The sequence below is a fragment of the Mus pahari genome, chromosome 19, assembly GCF_900095145.1.
Source record: "Mus pahari chromosome 19, PAHARI_EIJ_v1.1, whole genome shotgun sequence".
Taxonomy (NCBI): domain Eukaryota; kingdom Metazoa; phylum Chordata; class Mammalia; order Rodentia; family Muridae; genus Mus; species Mus pahari.
In genome coordinates, this window is record NC_034608.1 from 10109146 (window position 1) to 10135316 (window position 26171).

General features: G+C 40.7%; 1 protein-coding gene across 1 annotated transcript in view; it reads left to right on the forward strand.

Annotated features, from left to right (window-relative positions):
- Positions 1-6872: 6872 nt before the first annotated feature.
- Positions 6873-26171, forward strand: part of Pla2g4c (phospholipase A2 group IVC) — a 30277-nt gene continuing 10978 nt past the window's right edge. The window contains exons 1-11 of the mRNA XM_021219682.1: positions 6873-6901; positions 8969-9083; positions 9303-9439; positions 15361-15547; positions 17891-18011; positions 19768-19908; positions 20798-20857; positions 22967-23008; positions 23975-24118; positions 24491-24637; positions 25005-25094. Of these exons, the coding sequence (XP_021075341.1) occupies positions 6873-6901; positions 8969-9083; positions 9303-9439; positions 15361-15547; positions 17891-18011; positions 19768-19908; positions 20798-20857; positions 22967-23008; positions 23975-24118; positions 24491-24637; positions 25005-25094 (1213 nt within the window). The remainder of the gene's footprint in view (positions 6902-8968; positions 9084-9302; positions 9440-15360; positions 15548-17890; positions 18012-19767; positions 19909-20797; positions 20858-22966; positions 23009-23974; positions 24119-24490; positions 24638-25004; positions 25095-26171) is intronic.

The window sequence follows — 26171 nt, forward strand, 5'->3', positions numbered from 1 at the left end:
TATTGAGGGACATCAGGGTTCTTTCCAGCTTCTGGCTATTATAAATAAAGCTGCTATGAACATAGTGGAGCATGTGTCCTTATTACCAGTTGGAAGATATTCTGGGTATATGCCGAGAAGAGGTTGAATACCTAGTTATTCTAATACTACTTATTGAAGAGGTATTTTTCTCTGTCAAAAATCAGGGGGCTGTAGCGGCAGGGGTTCTGTGCTGCTTCCGTACTGCCTGTATTAGTTTGGGTGAGCAGGAACTCTTGACTCATGAAACATGGCTTTGCTGCTTGCCTGTGGAGGTTTTGGCTAAGTCTTGTGATCTCACTGAAACCCTGGTTTTCTTACATATAAGTTGATAATCATGCCTGCAGTAGACATGAGTATGAAATATCAGTTGAATGAATGGTGAACAAACAGTTGAACATGTGTATGGAGTAGATAGCAGTATTCTATACTGACAAGTCATTTACTCTCTGTATCTTTGATTCTTTCTCTGTAAAATGGGCATAAAAGAGAACCACATTTTAGGGTTGTTAAAGTAACCACTAAGGGTCATGAGAATTTTGTTAATATACAAAATGTGCTAAAAGACATACTTTTATAGGATTGGCAGTGGAACAGTTGTTAGCCCCATTCCATCATTGTTACAGTATGGGAATTCCACTGTTGTTGCTATCTTTAGTTGGCTTGGAGAAAAGAGTGAATGCTGTTGAGGTGATGGAGAACCCAGATTGACACCTTTGCTTCATTTTTGTTGTTACTTGTTTCTAATGGACTATACAGAATGCTGGTTTGGAGTGTGCTGAGCTGTTTTCAGTCTCTCAGATCTTGGCTATAACACCCCTTTGCACATTTCCTATGGTTGGCAATGCCCTTTGCCAGCAACTCAGGTTAATTGTTTGAGGAATGCTTGCTTGGAACTATGGAACTATTAATATAAAACTGACTTTCCTGATATGCCTTTATTCTTTTTTTCTCCACTTTCATGGTAGATGGTGCCAATAAATAAATAAATAAATAAATAAATAAATACATAAATAGTAACTGGTAGCTGTCAGGCCTATTCAGATTTCTCTGAGGCATCAAGTTTGTATAGGATTAAGTGCATCCTTTCCCACTGAGACCAGACAAGGCAGTCCTCTGCTACATATGTAGTGGGGGCCACGGACCAGCCTGTGTTTGCTCTTTGGTTGGTGGCTTAGCCTCTGGGAGATCTGAGGGGTCTGGGTTAGTTGATACTGTTGGTCTTCCTACTTCCTGTAGGGTTGCAATCCCCTTTAGCTCCTTCAGTCTTCTTAACTCTTCCGTAGGGGTCCTCAGGCTCAGTCCAATTGTTGACTGTAAGTATCTGCATCTGTCTCAGTCAGCTGCTGGTAGAGCCCCTCACAGGACAGCTCCTGTCTGCAAGCACAACATGGCATTAGTAATAGTGTCAGGGATTGGGGCCTGCAGTCTCTGGATGGCCTTTCATTTAGCCTCTTCTCTATTTGTCCCTGCATTTCCTTTAGACAGCAATAACTTTGGTTCAAGAAATTTGAAGATGGGTGGGTGGCCCCATGCTTCAAATAGGGGTCATGTCTACCTACTGGAGGTGGCCTCTTTAGGTTCCATCTCCCCGCTTAGCATTTCAGCTAAGGTCATCCCTATTGGGTCCTGGGAGCCTCTCACATCCTAGTGTCTAGAACTTTCTAGAGGTTCCCATTCCCCCCCCCACCACACATGCAGCATTTTTCTATTCATTCTCTTGGCCTTCTGGGCTTCTCTCCTGTCTCTCCCCCTGCCCACCACCTGCCCCTGCCTCTCTTTTCCCCTCTCCTTTCCCTCTCCCATCCAGGTCCCTCCCTCCCTCTACCTCTGGTGATTACTTTGTTCCCCTTTCTAACTGGTATTGAAGTAGCCACACTTGGGCCTTCCTTCTTGTTAAACTTCATATGGTCTGTGAGTTGTGTCATAGGTATTTTGAGCTTTTTGGCTAATAACCACTTATCAGTGAGTATATACCATGTATGTCCTTTTGAGTCTGGGTTACCTCACTTAGGATGATATTTCTAGTTCCATCCAACCACTCTGGAAATCAATCGGGAGTTTCCTCAGAAAATTGGAAATAGTTCTACCTGAAGACCTAGCTATACCACTCTTGGGCATATACCTAAAAGATACTCCACCATACCACGAGGACACATGCTCCTCTATGTTCATAGCAGCAGTGTTTGTAATAGACAGAAGCTGGAAAAAGCCCAGATGTCCTTCAACCAAAGAATGGATACAGAAAATGTGGTTCATTTACATAATGGAATACTACTCAACTGTTAAAAACAAGACTGTGTACTTTTTAAAAAAATAATTTTAAAATTTGGCATTCAAAGAAGTGTGTTTTATTGTGACATTTCTATACAAAATTTTTGTTGTGTCCTCCTGTCCCATCCCCCATCCCCCTGTTTCTGTACTTGATCCTGCTGGTCTCCTTCCTCTTCTTTGGCTGGCCCTCTTCCCAATTCTACATTCCTCATGATGGTAACTTGAAATCACCTGTGGTTTACCACAGGAACCACTAGATGCTGCAAGTCAGGGTCTCTGCTATCAAACTGGAGCTCATAGTAAGTATGTATCCCAAGAACTCAAGTTAACTAATATCTTTCCACTACAGAAAGATAGTTGGTAAATGTATACTAGCACACCACCCAACACAATATGTACATAATCTGAAATACATATGTACACATATATTGCATATATTTAAATATGTGGTATATATGTTTTATGTGTATATGTACATATGTATCGCTATATATGCAGATATAGTGTATGTAGTAGTATATTGTATTTAGATGTGTGGATTTTATATAACTGTAAATGTCTAGTAGATCTATGTATGTATATATAGCATATATATAAGTATATAGAGTAAATGGGTTATGTGTCCATTAATGTAGATATAATATACAGATGTGTATGTATATCATTGTATACCTAAGTTTATACATGTGTATATGGTATATAGTACATATATGTACTATATATGTAAATAATGTATATAGTATATAATTATAGTGTATGCATGTATATAATATGTATATGTGGTATGTATATGTAGTATGTATGGTATGTGTGTATAGTGTATATGTAGTGAGTAAATGTGTATATAGTGTATGCCTTTAGTGTGTATATGTAATGTGCATGTGTATGCATTTGTCTGTGTAATATATATGTATGTATATTAGTGTGTATGTATATACTGGATACATTTACTATTCACACATGTTAATTCTGGAAGGACATGAAAAATACTGAAGGTTGAGAAAATGTAGATTCTTTAAGAATAGGAGAAAGGCCATGTGATTGTGGTGCATGACTTTAATCTCCAGTGTTTGGGAGACAAAAACAGGTGGGTCTGAGTTTGAAGCCAGCCTCATCTGGTCTACAGTAGAGTTCCAGGACAGCTAGGACTACTCAGAAACCCTGTTTAAAAAAACAAAAAGCAAAACAAAACAACAACAAAACCATAACAACAACAACCAAAGCAAAGCAAAGCAAACCAAACCAAACCAAAAGAATAGAAGGGAGACTTCATATCAGTTCCTTATAATGTTTAACTTAAACTATCACCTGATAAGAAGTGGTAAGATAAATGATTTACAAAAAAGATGCTGCTTGCTGAGTATAAGGTAGGTTATAAGTGATTCTATTCATATATGATATAAATACAGCATGAGACATGGCTCTTGCCTGCAGTTGGAAGATGATAACCTTGAGACTTTGGCTAGTTAAGTATTTTCTGGAGAAATTAGCAGGAAGTCATATAACACCCATTCTGTAGGCAATAATCTTTAGGATTGTGATAAGTTCGTTTCCTGCAGAAATTGATGGAGTAAAGTCCTTGTCTACAGGTGATGGATGGCCTGTTAAGTAAACATTATTTTTTCCTGAGAAATTAAGAGTTACACAACGTTACAACTCAACTATGTAGGTTGAGTAAAGTCCTTGTCTACAGGTGATGGCCTGTTAAGTAAACATTATTTTTTCCTGAGAAATTAATAGAGTTACACAACATTACAACTCAACTATGTAAAGTCCTTGTGTACAGGTGATGACTTGTTAAGTAAACATTATTTTTTCCTGAGAAATTAATAAAGAGTTACACAACATTATAACGCAACTATGTAGGTGCTGCGTGTTTGGCTAAGGAGGAGAGAGGAAGAGAATACAGGAGAGGAAGTGAACAGGAGAGATTGGAACAATAGAGTGAGAGATAAGTTCAGCTGAGTCCTGGGGCAGACTCCACATTTGCCATTTGAACATCAGAGTCATTTGCCTACTGTTAAAGTGAGGGATCTGAGCTCAAAGACTGTATTTCACATAGCTGTGACAGAATATCTGACAGAATCAGCTTGAGGAGAGGATTTCGTTTGATCCATTGTTTAAGGATATGAACCTATGGTAGAGAAGGCATGGTGCTGGGACCCCATTGTAGGGGCTGGAATTGACTGTGCAGCTTGTTAATCGTCCCATGAACACAGAGCTAGGCTATAAGGGATGGGGGTTTGCAATGTGGAAGGCCCTCTCTGGTGGTCTTACAACCTCTAGCTAGGTCCTGTTACCTAAAATTTCCATAGTCTCTTAAAACAGTGGCATCAACTGGGGACCAAATGTTGAAACATGTGCCTTTGGTGACATTTTGTATGGAAACAATAACAGGCCGGGGCTTGGTAGTTTATCTCTGGGTCTCTGAAACCAGCATTTGGTCTCAGGCCTGCTTTTGTTTTCCCTCAGGGTTCTACTGACTACAAAACAAAGATTGGAGAAAGAAGGAAGAAAGGAGGAAAAGGGTAGATAGTGAGAGAGCTCTCCACTGAATGGCTATGAAGAGCAGACAAGACCAAAGGAGAAAGGATGTGGTCCAGAGACCTATGGCAGAACTAAACAGGACTGGAAAAAAGAAGACAATGAAATGATTCATATTCATATATTATAGTCATAGGTTGAACCCTAGCTCAATCATAATCAAAGACTCTCCATCTAGAACTTATGGAAGCAGATGCTCGTATGTACATGTGCATAGGGCTGACCATTCGGGATTAAATAACATACTTGGTTTATCCTAAGAGAAGACTGACTGTCCCTCTCTCAATAACCGTTAATTGCCTATAGCTCATCTAGGGTTGGGGCCATATGAGATTTCCCTCATCCACACTTTCATGTCAACTTTAATTTTTATTATGCAGGCCTTGTTTGAAAAACCATTACATTGAGGTTTCATAGGTGCAGTTTCTTTGTCGCTTCTAAAGGACAAATTTAATTAATAAAAATTATAATCTCAGTTCTGCATAGCAAGTGTAACAGATAACATCATGTTCTACTTCAAGTATAAGTTTTTATTATAGAAAAGCTAGGGGGACTGAAAGCTTGATAAAGCATGAATACATATCCAACAGTGTTTTGAAAAAAGTCAGAAAAATCAGAAGTGGGGATACTATTTTCCTTGTGAGACAATTGAATATAAATACTTCAGTTTTAAAACAACTCTGACATGAGTGTTTGTTCCTTTCTCCTTTTAGTTTAAACTTGACTTTAACTTGAGGAACAAGATTTCCAGTTAATTTCCTTTTGACACAATTTCCAATTAGTTCTTTGCCACGCCCAAAGGGTACCAGTTTGCAATAGTGATAAAAACTAGAAAGCACCCTTCCCCTCCCCTCCGTAGGCTGGGCTTCCTTTAAATTCACCACCCAGGCATTTGTTTGCCACCTTGAAGCAACTCACAACCTAGTCCCCCAGTATATATTGCTGGTTGCCACTCTTCTCCATCTATCTTTCCTCTCTTCAGGAGGCCTGCTGAGCATCCCCAAGGTCTGTAAGTACCAAAATCTTTTTACCAAACTTTCCTTTTTATGTGTTTGTGTCATTGAAGCTGTCTGTAAATTGACTCCCCAACAGTGAGCAGTTAGCAATGAGCAGTTAAGTTGCTAGAGAAACTCAGCTAGTACAGGGATGGAACAATTGGTAAGTAGAATAAAAGCAACCAATCACATTGAAACTAAAATCAACTGTTGTGTAGGGTTCATGAATTATATCACTGCTGATGGTCACTGAGAATGGTAACTCTCAGTTGGTAGTTTTCCCCCTCTCGAGCTAATTTAGTGTGGTGTAATTTGTTTTCATCACAAGGGAAAAGTGGTTAGATAAATATTTTTGGAGAAACTGGACAGGTCCAAGTGTCAAGGTCTCCTAGCCCATCTCTTAGCAACTTCTGAAGCATCTTTCAGAAGGAAGGAGTTTCTAAATTGGGGCAGGGCAAGGACAGGTCAGGATTCACAGCCAGCACTAGAGCCCACTGCTCTTCATGGTTGGGGTGTAGGTACAATGAACCTCCTCCCCAGGGTCCATCAGCAAGTTTGGTAGGGTAAGAAGAAACAGTGTGGAATAGCCTTCAAGAGGGTAGTGTGTTCATGATAAGCTTAACCTTATCCTACCAGCAGCTATTACAATAGCCAGAATATGATGGAACCACTATCCTCAGGGCTGAGGAGCCAATGGCTGAAAAGACAGAAACATCTGGTTTAAAGATAGAATCTTCCAATGTATGTTCAACAAACTTTCCACAAGGACCTAGTTACATTTTTTTTTCTTTGCCAGACTTCAATTGTTTTAAATGGCTATTTGAATTCATTCATGACATTATGACATTTATCAGATATTCACTACAAAATAAGGCTAGACTGGTGGGTTAATGTGCCTTAAGGACTATTCATCTAGGTCCATTCCTACAGGGTCCACAGGTAGAACCAGTACTCACCTCAGAACTCCATCATCCCACAACAAAGTAGGTTGTGACTGTGCCACAGGAGAAAGCAACATTGAAAGTAGAACAAGTCAGGAAGATGAGCTCTGCAGAGTCACCCAAATCACGGTGAGTCATGAACATGATTAACTTTTAAAGGTTTTTTTTTTTTTTTTTTTTTTATCACATTCATTTATTTTGTGTGTGAGAGAAGGGGTATGCCTATGCCATGGCAGATTTGTGTAAATCAAAGGATAACTTACGGGAGTAATTTTCTTCTACCATATAGGTCCCAGGAATCAAACACAAACTCCCAGGACCCACTGGTCCTGTTTCCTTTCAGAAAACATCAGAACTCCCAGGGATAACAACTCAACACAGATCAACAATATGCCATAAGTCTAGGCACAAATCCTCATATCAAGGCTGGATGAGGCACCTCAGTATGAGGAAAAGGGTCACAAGAGTCAGAGATACCCCCACTCTCACTGCTCAGAATCCCATAAAAACCCCAAGCTAAACAACTATTACATATTCAGTGGTCCTGGCATAGGCCCTTGTGGGTTCTGTGACACCCACATCATTTTCTGTGAGCTCCTATGTGTCCTAAGTAGTTGGTTCTGTGGGCCATGTTCTTGTGGTGTCTCAACTCATCTTCCTTTCCCTCCTCACTGCCTAGTTTGGGTGTGTGTCTTTGTCCTCTCCCATCAGTTGCTAGATGAAGCCTCTTTGATGGCAATTGGACTAGGGCCCAGTCTATGACAAGAGTAGAATATTAGTAATGATTTCATTGACACTCCCCTGCCTCCCTTTGGTCAATCCTGTTTAGTTTTCTGCCATAGGTCTCTGGACTATCCAACTTCCAGTTTCTGACCATCCAAACGGTGTCTGCTATGGTCTCCCTCTCATACCTTGGGATTGCTGGTAGGCCAGGTTGTAGGTCAAAAGATTTTTTTTTTTTGGCTGGGTTGGTGTTCCAGTCTCAGCACTGTAAGTCTTGCCTGGTTCCAGGAGATGGCTGGTTTAGGCTCTTCATCCTCCATTACTAGGAGTCCTCACTAGTGTTATACTCATAGATTCCTGGAGGTTTTCATTGCACTAGGTATCCAGATCGCTCCCTCAAATGCCCCTCCATCTCCCCATACTCTCACTCTTCATCCTTCTGTCCCTTACCAGATCCCTTCTGTTCCTATCTCTACCCTCCCACCCCCAGTTCACCACAAAAGCTATTCTATTTCCCTTCCAGGGAGTTCCGTGAGTCTCCCTAGAGCCTTCCTTATTATTTAGCCATTCTGGGTCTGATCATTCATAATAGCTAATATCTACTTATAAGTGAGTACACACTATGTCTTTCTGGGTCTCGGTTACCTCAGGTGATTTTTTTTTTTTTTGAGTTCCATCAATTTGCCTGCAAATTTTATGAAGGCATTTTGTTTTTTTTTTTGTTTTTAACTGCTGACTAAAACCCCATTGTGTAAATATGCCACTTAAAAAAAAAATCCATTCTTTGGTTTAGGGATATCTATGTTGTTTTCAGTTCTTGGCTATTAGCAGCAATCAATCAGTCTCTCTCTGTCTCTCTCTCTCTCTCTCTCTCTCTCTCTCTCTCTCTCTCTCTCTCCTCTCTCTGTTAATTGATCTTGCACCTTTTCAGTTACAGATAAAGTTATATAAACTTTTAAAGTAACAGTGTGGGGAATGGATGGAAGGTGGAGGTAACAGCAGAAATGTATTTAATTACGGGTAGGGCAACTTCTTCAGAGACATTTGTGTCTCTGGTTCAAATCACACTAATTTATTTATTCATCAATCTATCATCTGTTTGTTTTCTGTGTATATGTGTGTGAGTACACGCTTGCCTGCATGCTTGCACTTATATGCCACAGTGCTTGTGTAGGTCAGAGCACAACTAGGGCAAGTCAGTTCCTTTACTGTGTGGTTAGGTCAAGAATGATTGGCAGACACCTTTACCTTAAGAGCCATCTTGACTGGCCCTTGGATGCTCTTGAGTTTATGTTTTAAATATCTGATACATATTGTAAACTCTGAGCCCTTGACCACCTTTGCTCCTAAGCAACCTGCAACTGATAGATTACTCTTTGGAGGACACCTAGAATGGTGTCCTCCAAAGCCCTTTCTATGTTTTCATTCTCACTGAAAAATTTCTGAAGTTTCCTGTTTTCCTTTTGTCTCCAGAAGCTCTGGGGTCTGCTTTGCCACTGGACTCCAGGAAGAAGAAAAGGCGGCTGTGCACAAACGCAGTCCCAAGGTTTTGGAGGCTCTACAAAGGCTCAACATCCAAGCTGACCAGGTGAGTGCAAGTGAGGGCCACACTGGAGGGATTGCCTGTGCTGTCCCCAGAGTCTGCAGCTCAACTCCTCTGGGATGAGCAGGGTAGTGTATGTAAATAGGTGTAGACTTATCCTACTAGAGCAGTAATGTGGGGCAGATTTCACCCCACCTAAGCAGGATGTTAGATATGCTCTTGCTCCTTACATTGTCCACTTATTGTTATTTTTCCAATGCCCAGGCTCCAGTCATTGCTGTCTTGGGCTCTGGCGGGGGGCTGCGGGCCCATATCGCTTATCTTGGTGTGCTGAGTGAGATGAAAGAACTTGGCCTGTTGGATGCTGTCACATACCTCGCAGGGGTCTCTGGGTCCACTTGGTAAGTGTTGAGTTTGGATGCAAAGATGCACCATGTTTTCCACTATTAGAATGAGATCTCTTCTAATGAATCTAAGACATTCTAATGAATGTCTCTTCCTCCAGACATGCTGCCTTTGATTTTCGTTTTCTTAAATGAACAGGTGATAATTCTTTATTTCATGTTGTATGGTGCGGTATTTTGGTATAGGATTTGTTGTATACTGATCAGTTGTATTTTCATTCCTCTTGGCTAACAAAATATCAGACAAAAGCAGCTTAAAGAAGGAAAGATTTGCATTGATTCTCAGCTTGAGAGCATTGTTTGTCCTGGCAGGAAGAGCCCTCTGTGAAATGAAGGGAGGTGTGCTGGTTCTCAGCTCAGCTCAGCTTCAGTTTGGCTCCAGCCTGGGGGAAATGGTATGATAGCATTCAAGGGGTATCTTCTCATCCCTTTTCAATGTCTCTGTAAATACTGTCACAGATACCCAGAGATTTGTCACTGCTTGTGTGGTGTTGGATTGTGCGGGCTGTGTACGCTTTTATGGAGTCATGTTGAGGCTAGAACAAGGCAGACTTCAAGTGTCTTCCACTGTCGTTCTTTACCTTATTGTTGTGAAACATGGCTTCTTAATGAGCCTAAAGCTCATAGTTTTGGCCAAACTAGATGTAGGATCTACCTATGTGTGCTTTCCAGTGCTTCAGGTGCAGGCATGTTTATCCATGCATACTTTTTCCATGAGTGTTGGTGATTCAAGCACAGGTCTCATGCTTGCATAGCAAACACTATTCAACTTTTCACCAGGTCCAAAGTTCCTTTTTAAATATTATATCAGTTGTACAACAGAAGGGACTTTGTTACATTTCCACAATTCATATAATGCAATTTTTTGTTCATATCAACCTAGTACTTCATTCATCTCCTTCTGCTTCTCACTCCACCACTGCCTCATTTCTAGGGTATACAGGTTCAACTGCAGTGTTTATTTTTTAGGTTGATGGAAAACAACACCTATGATCTTTTTGTCTTTATGAGAGACTATTGTGTTAAATCTGTGTAGGACATTCTTATTCTAAAGGGCTCAGAAGGACTCACGCCTTATAGCTTTATTCTGAGCCCTGGGCAGACACTTTTAATCATGATTTGCGCCTCCTGATTTCAAGCTCAGAGCAGATACTGTTAATCAATCTTGGGCATTTCCAGTAATAGATACCACTATACAAGCTTTTAAACTAAATGTGTGGAGAATGAGTGGTACATGGAGGTAACAGATAGCAGAAATGTAGTACTTAATGGTGGGGCAGCTCCCTGTTGTATTAGTTATTGTCTCTCCTTTCAATAGAAAGTATTCAACAAAAGTAACTCAAGGAAGGAAAGGTTTTTCTGGTTCAGTTTGCAGAGGTATGGCCCATCCTGGTAGGGAAAGCATGGCAACAGGAACATGAGGCAGCTGATCACACATATCTTCATTCCAGAAGCAAAGAGAAGGGCTGGAGAGATGGCACTTACCTCACTTCCTAAAGATCTGAGTTTAGTTCCTAGCACCCATGTCAGATGGTTTCACAATGACTTGTAATTCTTCATGGCATCTGATACTATTCTGGTCTCTGCAGGCACCTATACTCATATGCACATACCATCACACAGATATATGTATGCATATTATTAAAAATAGAACCAAGCTGAAAAGAAAGAATCATAGAGAGATGAATTCTGGCTATCTGGTCATTTAATCCTTTTTATTTAGTCCAAGACATCAGCACATGGATTGGTGCCTTCCACATTCTAGGTCAGCAGTCTTAACTGCATCTTGTGATGCCTTTGGTAAACTTAGATCCCCAAATATATTAAGATTAATAAAAGTAGCAAAATTACAGTTGTGAAGTAGTAACAAAAATAATTTTATGGTTAGGGGTCAGCACAACATGAACGGTACTAATGGGTCACAGCATTAGGAGCGTTGAGAACAACTGTTGTGTGCATCTTCCTACTTCCCTGAAATGCCCTTTCAGGCTACCCAGAGATGTATCTCCTGGGTGATTCTAAATTATGTCAAGCTGACAATGAAGATTAACATCACGAAGGCTAGAAAGACAATTCAGTAAGTAAATTGTGAGTACAAGACCAGAGATTGATCCTCAGAATCCATGGTCTAAAAAGCTGGGTATTGTGGTACCTGCTTGTGATGTCAACACTGGAGACGTAGAGCCAGGTGGATCCCTGGAGTTCACTAGTCAATTAGCATTGTATGAAAATCAGTAAGGTCCAGGCTAGTGAGAAACCATGTCAAAACAAAAACAAAAACAAAAAAAACCAAGGTGGATGACTTCTGAGGAATGACAGCTAATATTGTCCTGCGGCTTCAACATGGATGTACACATGTACATTTGTACTCCTTTTCACCCATGCATGCACATGAGAACACATACACACCCAGATACAAATTAAAAATGAAAACTTAAAAACACTTACCAAAACAGCCGATATCAAATTTTCATATAGCAACTGGTCAGTAGTTTCCCTCGGAAAACCTCTCTCTCATTTAGGAATGTTCTCAGTTTGCTTACTTTAGATCAGCTAAAGAAAATTAAAAGTGTAAAGTTGGTAGGTTATTTGAGAATACAAACCTTTTGAATACCTTTCTGATTCTGAGGAAGGCACTGTTGTTCCATTTGATGGCTAATTATGAAGATGATTGTTCTGGTTGGTTTTTGGCAACTCAGCACAAACCATAATCACTCAGAAAGAGGGATCCTCAACTGAGCCCTCAATTCATCAGATTGGCATGTAGAGAAGTCTGTGAGAGCATTTACTTAATTAATGTTTAATGAATGAGAACCCAGCCTAATGCGAGCAATACTATGGAGCAAGCTGTGGAGATCAAGCACTCCTCCATGAACCCTTTATCAGTTCCTGCCCTGCCAGGGTTCCTGCCTTATCTTCCCTCAGCAGTGGTTTATAATGTGGCCTGTAAGCCAAGTGAAACTTTGTCTCTGAACGTTGGCTTTTGTTAGCATTTTATTACAGCAATAGAAACCAAGCTAGAAGAATAATGTAATGGTCACATATTTGACATGTTCATTTGGAAAAAAAAATACTATCTGCCTCTCTGTCAAGTATAAGATTGGGATTCAATCCCAGATGTGGGATCCAAGGGGACACTGACATGGATTGTGGGGTTAGAAATTCATTATAAGTTACTATATTGGTTACTTCTTTGTTGCCGTGATAAAATACTATGCTCAAAATTACTCATAGTAAGAAGAGTTTCTAGCTTCAGAGGGAGAGTCTGTAGTAGTGGGCGAGGCATAGCAACAGGCTATGCAGGAACAGGAAGCTGAGAGATTACATCTTCAACCCAAACACAAAGCAGAGAGAAGTGAGGTAAAGTTATGAAGCCTCAAAGCTCATCCTCAGTGATGTGTTTTACAGCAAGGTTCTACTTACTGAAGGTTACAAAACCTCCTCAAACAGTGCCACAAACTGGGGAGCCAGTTAAAATACATGAATGTTTGAAAGATGTTCTCATTTATTAATGCCTTTGACACACAGATTCTAGCAAAGTTCAGGGCTCAGGAATGAGACAGGAATTACTCTTTTACCTAAACCACACAAAGACCCAACAAAGAAAGAGAACTTCAGACCAATTTCACTTATGAATATTGATGCAAAAATACTCAATAAAATTCTAGCAAATTGAATCCAAGAATACATCAAAACGATCACTCATCATGATCAAGTAGGGCTCATCCCAGGAATGTAATGTTGGATCAAAAAATAAAAATCAATTAGTGTAATTCACTATATAAATAAACTTAAAGGAAAAAATTACATGATCATGTCATTAGATGCTGAAAAAACTTTTAACAAAATACAACACCCCTTCATGATAAAAGTATTGAAATACTTGAGATGAGAAATTCAAGGCCTAGACCTAGATATATTAAAAGCAATATACAGTAAACCAACAACCAATATTAAATTAAATGGAGAGATACTTGAAGCAATCCCACTAAAATCAGGGACAAGACAAGGCTGCCAACTCTCCCTGTATTTATTCAATATAGTACTTGAAGTTCTAGCTAGAGCAATAAGACAACAAAAGGAGATCAAGGGGACACAAATTGGTGAAGAAGAAGTCAGGGCATCACTATTTGCAGATGATATGATAGTTTTCATAAATGACCCCCAAAATTCTACTAGAGAGCTTCTACAGCTGATAAACAACTTCAGCAAAGTGGCTGGGTATAAAATTAAATCAGTAGCCTTCGTTTATACAAAGGATAAACAGGCTGAGAAAGAAATTAGGGAAACAACACCACTCACAATATTCACTAATAATATAAAATATCTTGGGGTAACTATAACCAAACAAGTGAAAGATCTGTGTCTTTCTTAGGGTTTTACTGCTGAATACAGACACTATGACCAAGGCAACTCTTATAAAAACAACATTGAATTGGGGTTGGCTTACATGTTCAGAGGTTCAGTCCCATATCATAAAGGCGGGAACATGGCAGCATCTAGGCAGGCATAGTGCAGAGGAGCTGAGAGTTCTACATCTTCATCTAAAGGCTGCTAGCAGAATATTGCTTCCAGGTACTAAGATGAGGATCTTAGAGCCCACACCCACAGTGACACACCTACTCCAACAAGGCCACACCTACTCCAACAGGGCTACATCTTCTAATAATGCCACTCCCTGGACTAAACACTGACAAACCATAACAATCTGTATGGCAAGAACTTCAAGTCTCTCAAGAAAGAAATTGAAGAAGACCTCAGAAAATAGAGAGTTCTCCCATGCTCATGGATTGGTAGGAATAATATAGTAAAAATGGCCATCCTACCAAAAACAATCTACAGATTCAGTGCAATCGCCATCAAAATTCTAACACAATTCTTCAAAGACATGGAAAGAGCAATTCTCAATTTCATATGGAAAAACAAAAAACCCAGGATAGAGAAAACAACAATAAAAGAACTTCTGTGGGAATCACCATCCCTGACCTCAAGCTATACTCCAGAACAATATTGATAAAAGTTACATGGTATTGGTACAGAGTCAGACAGGTTGATCAATGGAATAGAATTGAAGACCATGAAATAAAACCACATACTTAAGGACACATGATCTTTGACAAAGAAGCCAAAAGTATACAATGGAAAAAGGAAAGCATATTCAATAAATGGTTTTGGTCTAACTGGCTGTTTGTATGTAGAAAAATGGAAATAGATACATATTTGTCATCTTGCACAAAGCTCAAGTCCAAGTGGATCAAGGACCTCAACGTAAAACCAGAGACATTGAATTTAGTAGAAGAGAAAGTGGGAAAGAGCCTCGAACTCATTGGTATGCTGGGAAATTTGCTAAAGAAAACTTCAGTGGCTCAGGCTGTAAGATCAAAAATTGATAAATGGAACCTCATGAAACAGGAGTCAGGTTACAGAGTCAGGGTCCTTCTTGTAGGTCCCAGAGGAAGGTTTCGCTGTGAGACGGGGTGCAGCCGTTCGATTCCCAATCTGGATGCAGTTGGGGAGCAGGATGTGTGTCTTCAATGTAAACTCATTTGTCCAGGTGAGAGATCCTGGAACTTGGAAATATGTTCATTAGATATTCAGAGATTATGCTTTTAGTAGGTGCCTGACTGTGTCTGTGACATGGGAAGATCAGCAATCTGGTAGGATTCTAATATTATATCATAATTTATTTCTTCCATCTTGCTTTCATTGGCCTACGTATTAATTAAAAGAATCACACAGAGGCTGTCCATGTACTCCGGTCCTTGTTTATCATCCCTAACTTCCTTTTTAACAGTTAATCATCCTTTCCCCAGTTTGTCATCAAGGACATAGAAACAATGGCATCCTGGGCCATCCGTTCTCTAACCGTCATTGCTCAAAATTCCGATCACCAACTTATCACTTCTCTTTGTTCCCAGGGCACTGTCTTCACTCTACACCAAGAATGGAAATATGGAATGGATAGAAGAACTGAAACATCGGTATGAGAAGAGTGAGTGGGACTTTGGTGAGAGCCTAACGAAAGCCATCCGGGCATCGAAGGAGGAGAATTACTCCCTGACTGACTTTTGGGCCTATTTAATTGTTTCCAGACAAATCAGAGAAGTAAGTCATTCCCAGCAGAGAATGCATGGTTCCAAACAACTTGACCAATCTCCTCTTTCAGATCATCCAAATCTGGGCACTTAGGGCTTTTACCTACAGACTAAAAGCATCCCAGGGTTGATTGGTTGTAAATAGAAGAATCAGGATCTGACTCATTTGTGCAGTAAAATAAGTAGAAATTATTGGGAACATCTAAGAACATGCAAAGACAAGAGGTTCCAAGGAAACTGTTTTTCCATCCCTGTCATTGGTCATTTCCTTTCTTAAATTTACTTTTCTCTTTTTGTATTCATATTTTATTCTTTACCTCAGAAAGAATGGAGTTTTCTGCATCTCCACATTCTTAGTGGGAAATATTTTCTCCAGCCCCAGAGTACCACTATGGTTACCTGCAGACCCTCCAGCCAACTGGCTCTAGGATCCAACCTCAGGTTGTCTGAGCACATCCCCTGATCTGCTCAATTCATATCAGATGGCTGTTATGATCCAAATACCTAGGACTACCAGATTGAATGCATCATGGGTGCATTTCTCATAGGAGAGTCTAGAATGTCCATGGGAAGTCATTCCCAAATGAGGTCTTTGTCCAGTGGATTTCTCCTCAATTTTATAGTTTGATTAGATTGGGTTGAACATGGACCCATTCTTAGAAATGAGAGGAACAAACCTAGCCTGAACTGTGAGGTTGACATAAAAATAGAAAAGAAGTTGGATGTTTCCAATGATACTATTAGAATTTCTTCCAGACTGTGGATCCTAGGGGAACAGATGTTATTTAGAAATGTCAAAATGGGGCTGGTGAGACTCACCCGTTAAGAGCACTGACTGCTCTTCCAAAGGTCCTGAGTTCAAATCCCAGCAACCACATGGTGGCTCACAACCATCCGTAGTGAGATCTGATGCCCTCTTCTGGTGTGTCTAAAGTCAGCTACAGTGTACTTACATATAGTAATAAATCTTTGGGCCAGAGCAAGCAGGGCCAGAGTGAGCAGAGGTCCTGAGTTCAATTCCCAGCAACCACATGATGGCCCACAACCATCTGTACAGCTACAGTGTACTCATATACATAAAATAAATAAATAAATCTTAAAAAACAAAGAAAAAAGGAATGTCAAAATGGACCAGGTACCTACCTACAGTCTATTTATTTTTCCTCTTATCTGTCCCTACCTTCCTCCCATCCTTCTTTCTTCTTTCTTACTATCCTTTGTGTCAATCCAACTCTTCTCTCTCCTCTCCCTTAAAATTACTTTTATTTAATTTACATATAAGTGTTTTACCCACCTGTATGCTACAAGCATGGAAACTAGATGAGGGAACTGTTATCCCTTGCCTCATGGGCCCTGGAATGGGTCTTCAGAAAATGCTCATAATCTCCGAGACATCTTTCCAAACCCCTCTTTGTCCTCTCTCTTTCCCATACTTTGATATCTCCCTCCCTCCCTCCCTCCCTCCCTCCCTCATTTGCTTCTCTTTCTCCCTTCTTCCCTCCCTCTCAAAGTTTAACTTAATTTTTAACTTGTTTGAAATATAACTAAAACAGGCAGAGTTGAACACATGAATATATTTCAAGCACATTTTGATGAGTTTGGACTCATGCACTTACCTGTGTATTATCTCATGATCAAAGTGCTAAGCATATTCATCTCCTGCAGAAATTTGTTGTGCTTCTTGTGTTGTTGTTGTTGTTGTAGTTGTTGTTGTTTTGATTGTGTGAGGTGGATGAGAAGAATATTTTACATGAGATCTATCCCCTTCAGTTATACTAAGTCATACTGACCAGTTATATGATTTCACTTCTTTTGAGGCGTCTAAGATAGTAAAACTCACAGAAATGAAGAGCAGAATACTGGTGGTCAGTACCTTGAGGCAGAGGCAAATGAGCACTGTTGTATGAAGGAGGATGAAATTCTGCCAGATGAGGAGTGACGTGATCTTTCTGTTCACTCTCATCTAGTGAGACTGTTTTCCTCTACAGTGGTCTCTTGGACTCTTACCCACTCTCATCCTTTGAGGGTACCCTACCTTACTCTGTCTGTTCTCTACACAGAAAAGTAAGAACAGGAGGCTTGTTACGATAGCACAGCAAAGAAAGACACTGCAGTCAGGCCTGAAGATCTAAATTTGATCCCAGGAATTGGCATGGTACTTACTCCTGTAAGTTGTCCTCTGACTTTCACACACGTAGGAATGGGTTTCTAGATGAAGAAGAAAGAAAGAATATTCTAGAACTAGGGGTACAGTGTACAAATATTCTACTCATTTTGGAGAGACAAAACCATATTCTTCTAAACCATGTGCTTCTACCCTATTCAATCTGGGTGGTGCTTTTTTTCTCCAAAGCTTCAGGAATTGAAATTGTCCAGTCTAAAGGAGCAAGTGGAAGAAGGAGTGCTGCCCTATCCCATCTTTGCAGCCATTGATGAGGACCTTCTGGCTGATTGGAAGAAATGTAAAAATAAGAGTAAGCAAAAAATTGGAGGGGATGGGAGGTAGCAAGGGAATGAAAGGCACTGAGCAGGGAATATATATATATAAATAAGTAGAATGTATAGATGTTTCCCCTAGACTGCCTTTTGGGGGGCCCAGAAGCAAAGGACTCATGGAAAAGGGGCTTTCAGGATAGGATGCTCAAAGTATACAAGAGCAAACAGTAGTCTCAAAAACCACCAGAGGGCAAATACTTAGTTTGGGTGATGAAGGAAGCTGTAATATGGGCTAGGTGAGAGATCCAGGTTGGAAATACAGTTGCATGACTCTTGAGTACTTACTTGTCACCATCTCAATGGTTCCAATAACTACCCTAGTGCTGGTGGCTTTCCTAGTGTTTCAATCCACAGTCTTTGTCCTGGGATCAATAATTTTTCATCTTATTTACTTAATATAAAATGCCTTTATTTGTTTGATGAGTGTGTCCTTGTAGGTAATGTTCCGGTGCTCACTCACTTTAGCATCCTAAAGCTGAGAAGTTCCTGGGATTATTGCCCCATTTCTCTCCTCCCAGTGTGGGTCCTTGATAATGTAGTGAAAAGCAACCTAGGAAGCAAAAGGTTCATTTGGCTTCTAGGTCCAGGTTATGGCCTATTATTAAAAGGAAGTCACGTCAGGAACTCAACATCCACAGTCAAGAGCAGCTGGGTGGATCCTTATTTACTTGTGTGTTCCGGGCTGGCTTTCCTTCCATTTATACTGAGTTTGCCAAGGAATAAGTGACACTTACAATGGGCTGGGTTTTTCCATATCAGAAATCAAGTAATGCTCCCACAGTCATACCCATAGACTAACCTGATCTATTAATCATTAAAAATCTTTTAACAGGTATTCTGGGCTATGTCAGGTTTAAGGATGAAACTCATCAGCATAGTCCTTGTATAGCTTTTGCACTTAAGTAGGTAGGGCTAACCTCCTCTTTTCATAGACCCTCTCCCAGCAGTTCCGTAAAGTTAATTTGGTCTTAACATCTGTCACTCCATTAGTTATCAGGGTTGTTTTGACTAATTCGGATAGCTAACCAGGATTTTCCTTCCACCCTATCTACTCTATATGTGTCTCTCCTGAGCTATGTACTCATTTGGAGAAGGTAGTCTTTCCTCATAGAGGAAGACAATTATTTAGTCAAGAATATATGAATAGCTGCCCTCTCTCCAAACATCCTGTCAAAACCAATGTGACCTCTAGTCCATGACATTTCTCACTCAACCCTCTGTTTACCTTCTCCACAATCCAGAATACATCTCAGACCAAGTTCCAGCACCTCTCTTGAGTATTCTTTAATTACTTCCTCACTGGTCTACCTGTACCATGTCATCTGCTTCTTCCACAGCTACCTGATAGAAGTTTTTAGAACAGACATGGTCATGTGATTTTCCTTCTTCCAATAAATAGTTCATCCATTCGACAGTGCCCCAGGTAATCCTCATGTCATAGTGTTTCTAGAGTCATCATCATTCCACATTCTGGAGTTGCAGATGTTATGAAGTGGAGGAAAAGGGGCTTAAGATATGGGCAGTAATGATAACAGGGTTCTTTTGAAATAATGACACATTTCCATCTGAATAGGCTCTCAGACACATGCGGAAGGATCCCCAATAATTTGAGATCAGTTGGCCCATCGCTATATGGTAGTCTCTTGGTTGGCATTCCATACTCTATGGATTCCCCACACCCAGCACTTGTTTCAGTCTCAGAGCTTGTAGTTTTCCTTCGTTTTGCCTCCCCAGATTCCTGGTTTGAATTCACTCCTCATCATGCTGGCTACCCTGCACTTGGGGCTTATGTCCACATCACAGAGTTTGGAAGCAGATTTGAGAATGGAAAACTGGATACATCTAAGCCTGAGAGAGACTTGACTTTCCTGAGAGGTAAGTAAGGGATCAGGTGGAATTCAATGAAGGTGAGAAGTTGATGTTGGACAAGAATGACGTCCCAGAGATTCTACCTCTACTCTACTCCTTCATTGCTACTAGAGAAGGAGAAGTGTCTGGGCTTCCAGAGAAACACTTTAAGCATCTCTCAGGGACTCCCTTACCTGACAGATACCTGGCACCTTACTAAATGCTCAAAGAAGATGGCTAAATCCAAGGTTACAGCTACTGAGAAATAGATTTAGAATGTGTCTATGGGAGTTACATGCAATTCACATCTAAAACACTAGTCCAGTGACCAGCACATGCTAGGATTTCAAGTAGAGTCATATATCCATTCATTTAGGAAAAAAATTTTTGCTGTTCTTTGAGACTGGGTCTTAGATATTCAATTTTGATCTTGAACTAAAACTGTGTGACTGATGCGCTAGTCTTGAACTTCTATTTCTTCTGCATCCATCTTCCAAGTACTAGGATTATAGGTGTGTACCACCATGACCAGTTGTCATATAATTTTGTGATATATTATGAAGTCCATCATGGATGCCTAGTTCTGCATGGATAGAAACAGAAACAAAACTGGTATTTTTCTCTATCATCTTCAACTGAAAATGGCACTTTCATCTATCTAATAACTGAAGTAGGGTCTTTTGTTGCTTTTTATATATTTACAGTTTGGCTATAACTCCTCTGTCTCCCATTTCCAAGATTTTCACCCCTGTGCTAACATTGTGTTGAGACTAGAACTGCTAACCCCCTTGACTGTTGTCCACATTTCAGGTCTGCCTCTGTCTACTACAGGAAGCAGGATTGAAATGTAATAATACAACCCTATCGGTTCACTTCAATTACAAGAAGTCTTAGTTTTTTTCTCTCTTCTTTACAGGTTTATGGGGAAGTGCTTTTGCTTTTGTTGGTATTAAAGAAATTAAGACATATGTTTTGAGTGAGTATTTGAGGGGATTCCATGGACCAATCCTAGAGATATCTTTTAAAGAAACTTCCCTGCACTTTCTTGTGACAGAAGAGGAAAGTATTGTCATTGTCCAGATGTTACTGCTATCTCTCAAGCCTCCATGAGGGCAGTCAGGATGGCTGCAGAGTAGCTGGGTGCGGGGTGCCTTAGTTACATGTGAGCTGTCTTACCCAGCCTTTCTGTACCTCAGTTGCAACATCTACACCACACTGATGATGACAGCAGTAGTTGTAAGGGTTCAGACAGTGAATTCCTATAAAGTGCTCAGAATGAAGCCTGGCCTGTAATAGCACTAGGAGACATTAGCAGTTATTATCTGTTCTCTTACATAATCCATACCACAATCCCAAAGATTGTGTGGATGGTGTCATCACCTGAATTCAAAATTTTATTTGTTTTGCCAGGCATGGTGGTGTATACCTTTAATCTCAGCATTTGGGAGGCAGAGGCAGGAGTTCTGTGTGAGTTTGAGGCCAACCTAGCCTGCATAGGGAATTCCAGGACAGCCAGGACTACATAGAAAGACTTTGTCCAAACAAAACAAAACAACAACAAAACCACAAACAAACAAACAAAACCAACCCTAAAACATCATTTTTTATACGTGTGTGGGTGTTTTGTCTGCACGTATGTCTATGTGCTACATGTGTGCCTTGTGGCTGTAGAGGCCAGAAGAGGGCATCAGACTCTCTGGAATTGGAGTTAAACTTGTTTTGAACTGCCATAGGGCTGCTAGGAATTGAACCTGTATCATTTGGAAGTGAACCATCTCTTCAGTCTCCAACTTGAGCTTTTTATTTGATAGCGACTGCATCATGAAAATGGCGAGTTCCTTCCCTGCTCTCACTATCCTGTGAGCACTGATGTAGGAATGGATGGCAGTTTGTGCCTGGAGCCACATCATAGCTCTGATCAGTATGATATATGCTTTGGCTAACCAAATGCTCTTTGACACAATGCCTCCTATAATAGAGACAGTAGTATCCCCAGCTTCATGTGTAAGAGGTGAGAGTTTAAAAAGACCTAATGTATAAGGTTCTTAGAGCAGAGCCCAGACCATAGTAATAAAGTCTGACCAATATATAATAGCAGTAACGTAACCAGGCAGAATGAATCTGTATTTTGGTGAGTGTGAAGACAAAACCCACAGCCACGAGGTGAAACAGTAGATGAGAGAGGCCTTTCCTATTACCAGTGTGGGCAAGTAGAGTCAGGCTTTGACTGCAAAGTGATGTCCTTTTGCAACAAAGGAAGTGTGAGCGCTTATTTGGAGAGGTTGTATTTATTTGGAAAATCATTTCAGAAATGACTCCTTTTTGGGCACATGTAATTTAAGATGTAGAGCTGAAGTGGTGGCTTAGTGGTTAAAGCATTTGCCATGCAAGCATGAGGGGCCAAGTTTGGATCTTCAGATCCCATGTAAATACCAGGTGGGCATGGCAGCCTGCCTGAAAATCTAGCCTTAGATTACAGAGGCACGGGAATCCCTAGATCAAACTAGGAACTAATGTAGCCAAATTTGTTCACTCTGGGTTTGATTAAGAGACCCTGCATTGATGAATAGTGTGAAAAGCAGTAGAAGATAATTCCCAGCATAAACAGTGAGCCTCCACATACAGAGTTGGAAGGTAGGCATGGAGTTAGGTCTTGAGATTCAGTATCAGCAAAACTCCAGTGTATTGTGGCCAATCTTACAAAGGAACAGCCATAGAGAAACTTGCCTTTGATACACTCAATGTAGACCTGGTAGTGTACACCTGTGATCCTAGCACTTGGGAGATGGAAGCAGGAAGATTAGGAGTTCAAGGTCATCTTCGTTTATGTAGTGAGTTTGAGACCAGTCCAGTCAATATGATATGCTGGGGGTGGGGAGGAGGTATGGGATGTGGAATAGTCAGAGGGTGGACGCTGGGGGGGGGATAAAATATGGAGTGTAAAAAAATAAATTAACTAATAAAACACACATACACACCCCCCCAAAGACATATGTGGTGTTTAAAAAAAAAGAAAAGAATTTCAACATCATAGCCAGTGTCTGTATTATACAGATAAACATTCTGCATTTTTATCCTCTTACAGACTATTTCAGGAACCTCTGTGAAAAATTTAATTTTATAAAAGGTAAGCACCCTGGTTATGGTGAATCACTGATAAGGATATGGATAAGAAGTTGCCTGAGCCAGCCATAGGTCTCAAAATATCATGGCTATGCTCATTGTCACCTTATGAAGTGCTGTTTTTACCTCAACTGCTCAATGTGCTATGAATGTGTTTGTGTGTGTGTGTGTGTGTGTGTGTGTGTATTTGTGTGTGTAGGTGTGATGCATGTATATATGCACATTGTGTAGAGGCCTGAAGATGATGTCTGGTACCTTCTTTTATCTCTCTACCTTATGTGAACAGGGAGTTTATTAATAGGGCTGACTGACTGTCCCAGAAGCCTTCAGGATGTTCCTGTGTTCACCATCATTGCTAGGATTACAGTCATATGCCACTTTAGTAGATATTGGAGATCTGAACTCAGATCCTAATGTTTGAGTAGCATGTAGAATTAATAAACTCCATATTCATACAAAGTAGAGAAAGTGATAGAAAAAGGGTCTCCACACATCATGTATACACACATACACACACACACACACACACACACACACACACACACACACACACACACACACACACACACACACACACACACACAGAGGGCGGGGGGGGGGAAGCCATTGCCCTAGCTCCATCATAGAAGTGTTTTGACAGATGAGGCAATTGAGGATCCTGGGCTAACAGAGAAACCTAAAGTGGAAAGGATGTGTGTGTGTGTGTGTATGTTCCTTAATATTCCAGGAACCTGTAATGGGGGAGGGAAAGAATCCCTATTTTGAGTGCTCATGTGCCACATTGAATGAGGGAGGTGGGCTTTTGTATATGCTAGTTGGCTGCCAAGTGGGCCTGGGAGGACCATTCAGGTATAAGGAATCGCTGGTGGGAGCCTTTGCAAGTAAAACACATGGAAGCTGGACTGTGTACAACAGCAGTATCAGGAAAGTTAATGATGGTAGTGCAACTGGTGGCATTTTTATTTCTTAGGACTAGTGACCTACTCAGAAGCACCAAAGATGGAGGTGGATAAAATGCTCTTGGATTTAGTGATGACTTATTTCACAGATAAGGATGACCCCAGCATCAAGGATAAGCTCTGCGCCCTTCAGCAGGCTCTGGGTACTGAGAGAGGTTTGTGCATGAGAACATACTTGCAAATTCCTGTGAGGATGCTAAGGGGTGGAGAGCATAAGGAAAGGGTGGAGGGCATTTGCGGACAAACAGGCAGGTAGCCTGCATGGAGATGTGGCCTTCTTTTCTCCTTCATTGCCCCTTCTACAATTGAATGTGTGTACCAGTGAGCCCTGATGCCCTGATACGTTCTGAGTTTTCATAGGCTTCCGTAAATGATGGCATGTTTTTATTTTCTCAGAGGAAATTGCTCTATGACACAGCCTGTGCCAAGTCACCACAAAAGATGACATAGACTAGGCCAAACAGTGGCTGTCAGCAGGTGGTACATGTCTGTCCTGAGCAGGTAATCACATGGGTTTCTTGGGGCAGATGAGTTTGGCATAGAGATGGCTGAGATCATCCAGAATTGGAATGAGACCTCCCCAGAGAAAAAGGAACAGTTTCTGGACCATCTGTTGGATTGCTTCAAGAAGACACAAGAAGACCCCACCGCATACAGTTTGAACTCGTTCATGGGTAAATGCCAGCACCATCAGACCCCTCCTCTCTCGTCCCCACTGGTGTCCATTACATTTTCTTACCAGTGTAACAAAATCACATGTCAGAAGCAATTTAGATTGCTTCATTTTGACTCAGTTTGAGGACATATTGTTTAATCTAGCAGAAGGAGTGTGAGGAAGCAGGGTGTGTGTGTGGGGGGCAGACAGAGACAGAATAGAGAAAATGCCTGTTTTAGGATTGTGTCTGTGGGTCTTCCACACTTAATTTCAACTCTGTCACTACGAAGGTCATTGCTTCACTACAGGACTTTAGAGGAGTGACAGCATGTGCCATCTCATGATGCTTACTTTGTACCTTTTGATTTCTGTGTCTTCAGGTCAAGTTTGGGACCTTTGTGTTTTTGTGAATGAAACTCGCAAGTGTATTTCCAAATGGCAGTGGGGAACAGTTTACAACTTCCTCTATAAACACGGTGAGAATGCTCCTCTTTTCATGTTCCTAATCTCTCATGGGCTAGAGTAGGCTGTGGAGAACATGGGGTGATCTCAGCTCATCCTTTTCCTGGAAGTACAAGAGTGGGAATGGTGCTCACTGGACAGAGTGGTAGAACTTCCCCATGGTAGTGGTTCACAGTGAGAGACATGCAGTCTTTTCAGTATCAGTAGAAGGCATGGTAAGGTTCTTGAAATGTTGGTGTTTTCCTCCAATTATGAAAAGATTTAGACATCTACCATAGTTTTTCCTTTCATGATCAGACATCCTTCATTCATATAGAATAGACATGGGCCTGTGGGATACTCTAAGGGTGCTTTATAGATTTAACCACTTCTGTCTTCTTGTTGTATGAATGTCCTCTTTCCAGGCTATACCGATCCCCAAACATTTAAAGTTCATCCACCACTCTTTTTTGATAACACTACCTACCATGAACATCTTTATACGTCTTGAAGCCTTTGTAAGTTACCTAGGAAGATTAGTTCTACAATGCGGTTAGCTTGGTCAGCACCATTCATGCCTTGAGAAGTCACATCACTCTGTTTTCAATGGTTATAGCAAAATACCCCAGGCTGGATACTTTATAAAGAAAAGAGGTTTATTTAACTCATAACATTAGAAGATATGATGGCCCCCATCTATTCACCCTCTGATTAGAGTCTACTTGTTGCAACATACTGTGATGGAGCAGCCACATGTACAAGGGACTTAGTCATGGATGGATGGGACTAATGGAATAAATAATTTGCTCTCATTTTTTATGGTTTTAGAGCTTTATTCTAGAAAGTCATGGAGAAAGAAGATAGAAAGAGGGAGAGAGGCTGGCCATGGCCACATGGAAAGAGGGGGAAGGGAGAGAGAGAGAGATGAGGGATAGAAAGGAGAGTAAGAAAGGTGAGTGCTTAAAAAACCTTTTTTTTTGCAAAATGTATCTTGGGTATTCTAAGTTTCTGGGCTATTATCCGCTTATCAGTGAGTGCATATCTAGTGACTTCTTTTGTGATTGGGTTACCTCACTAAGGATGATATCCTCCAGATACATCCATTTGCCCAA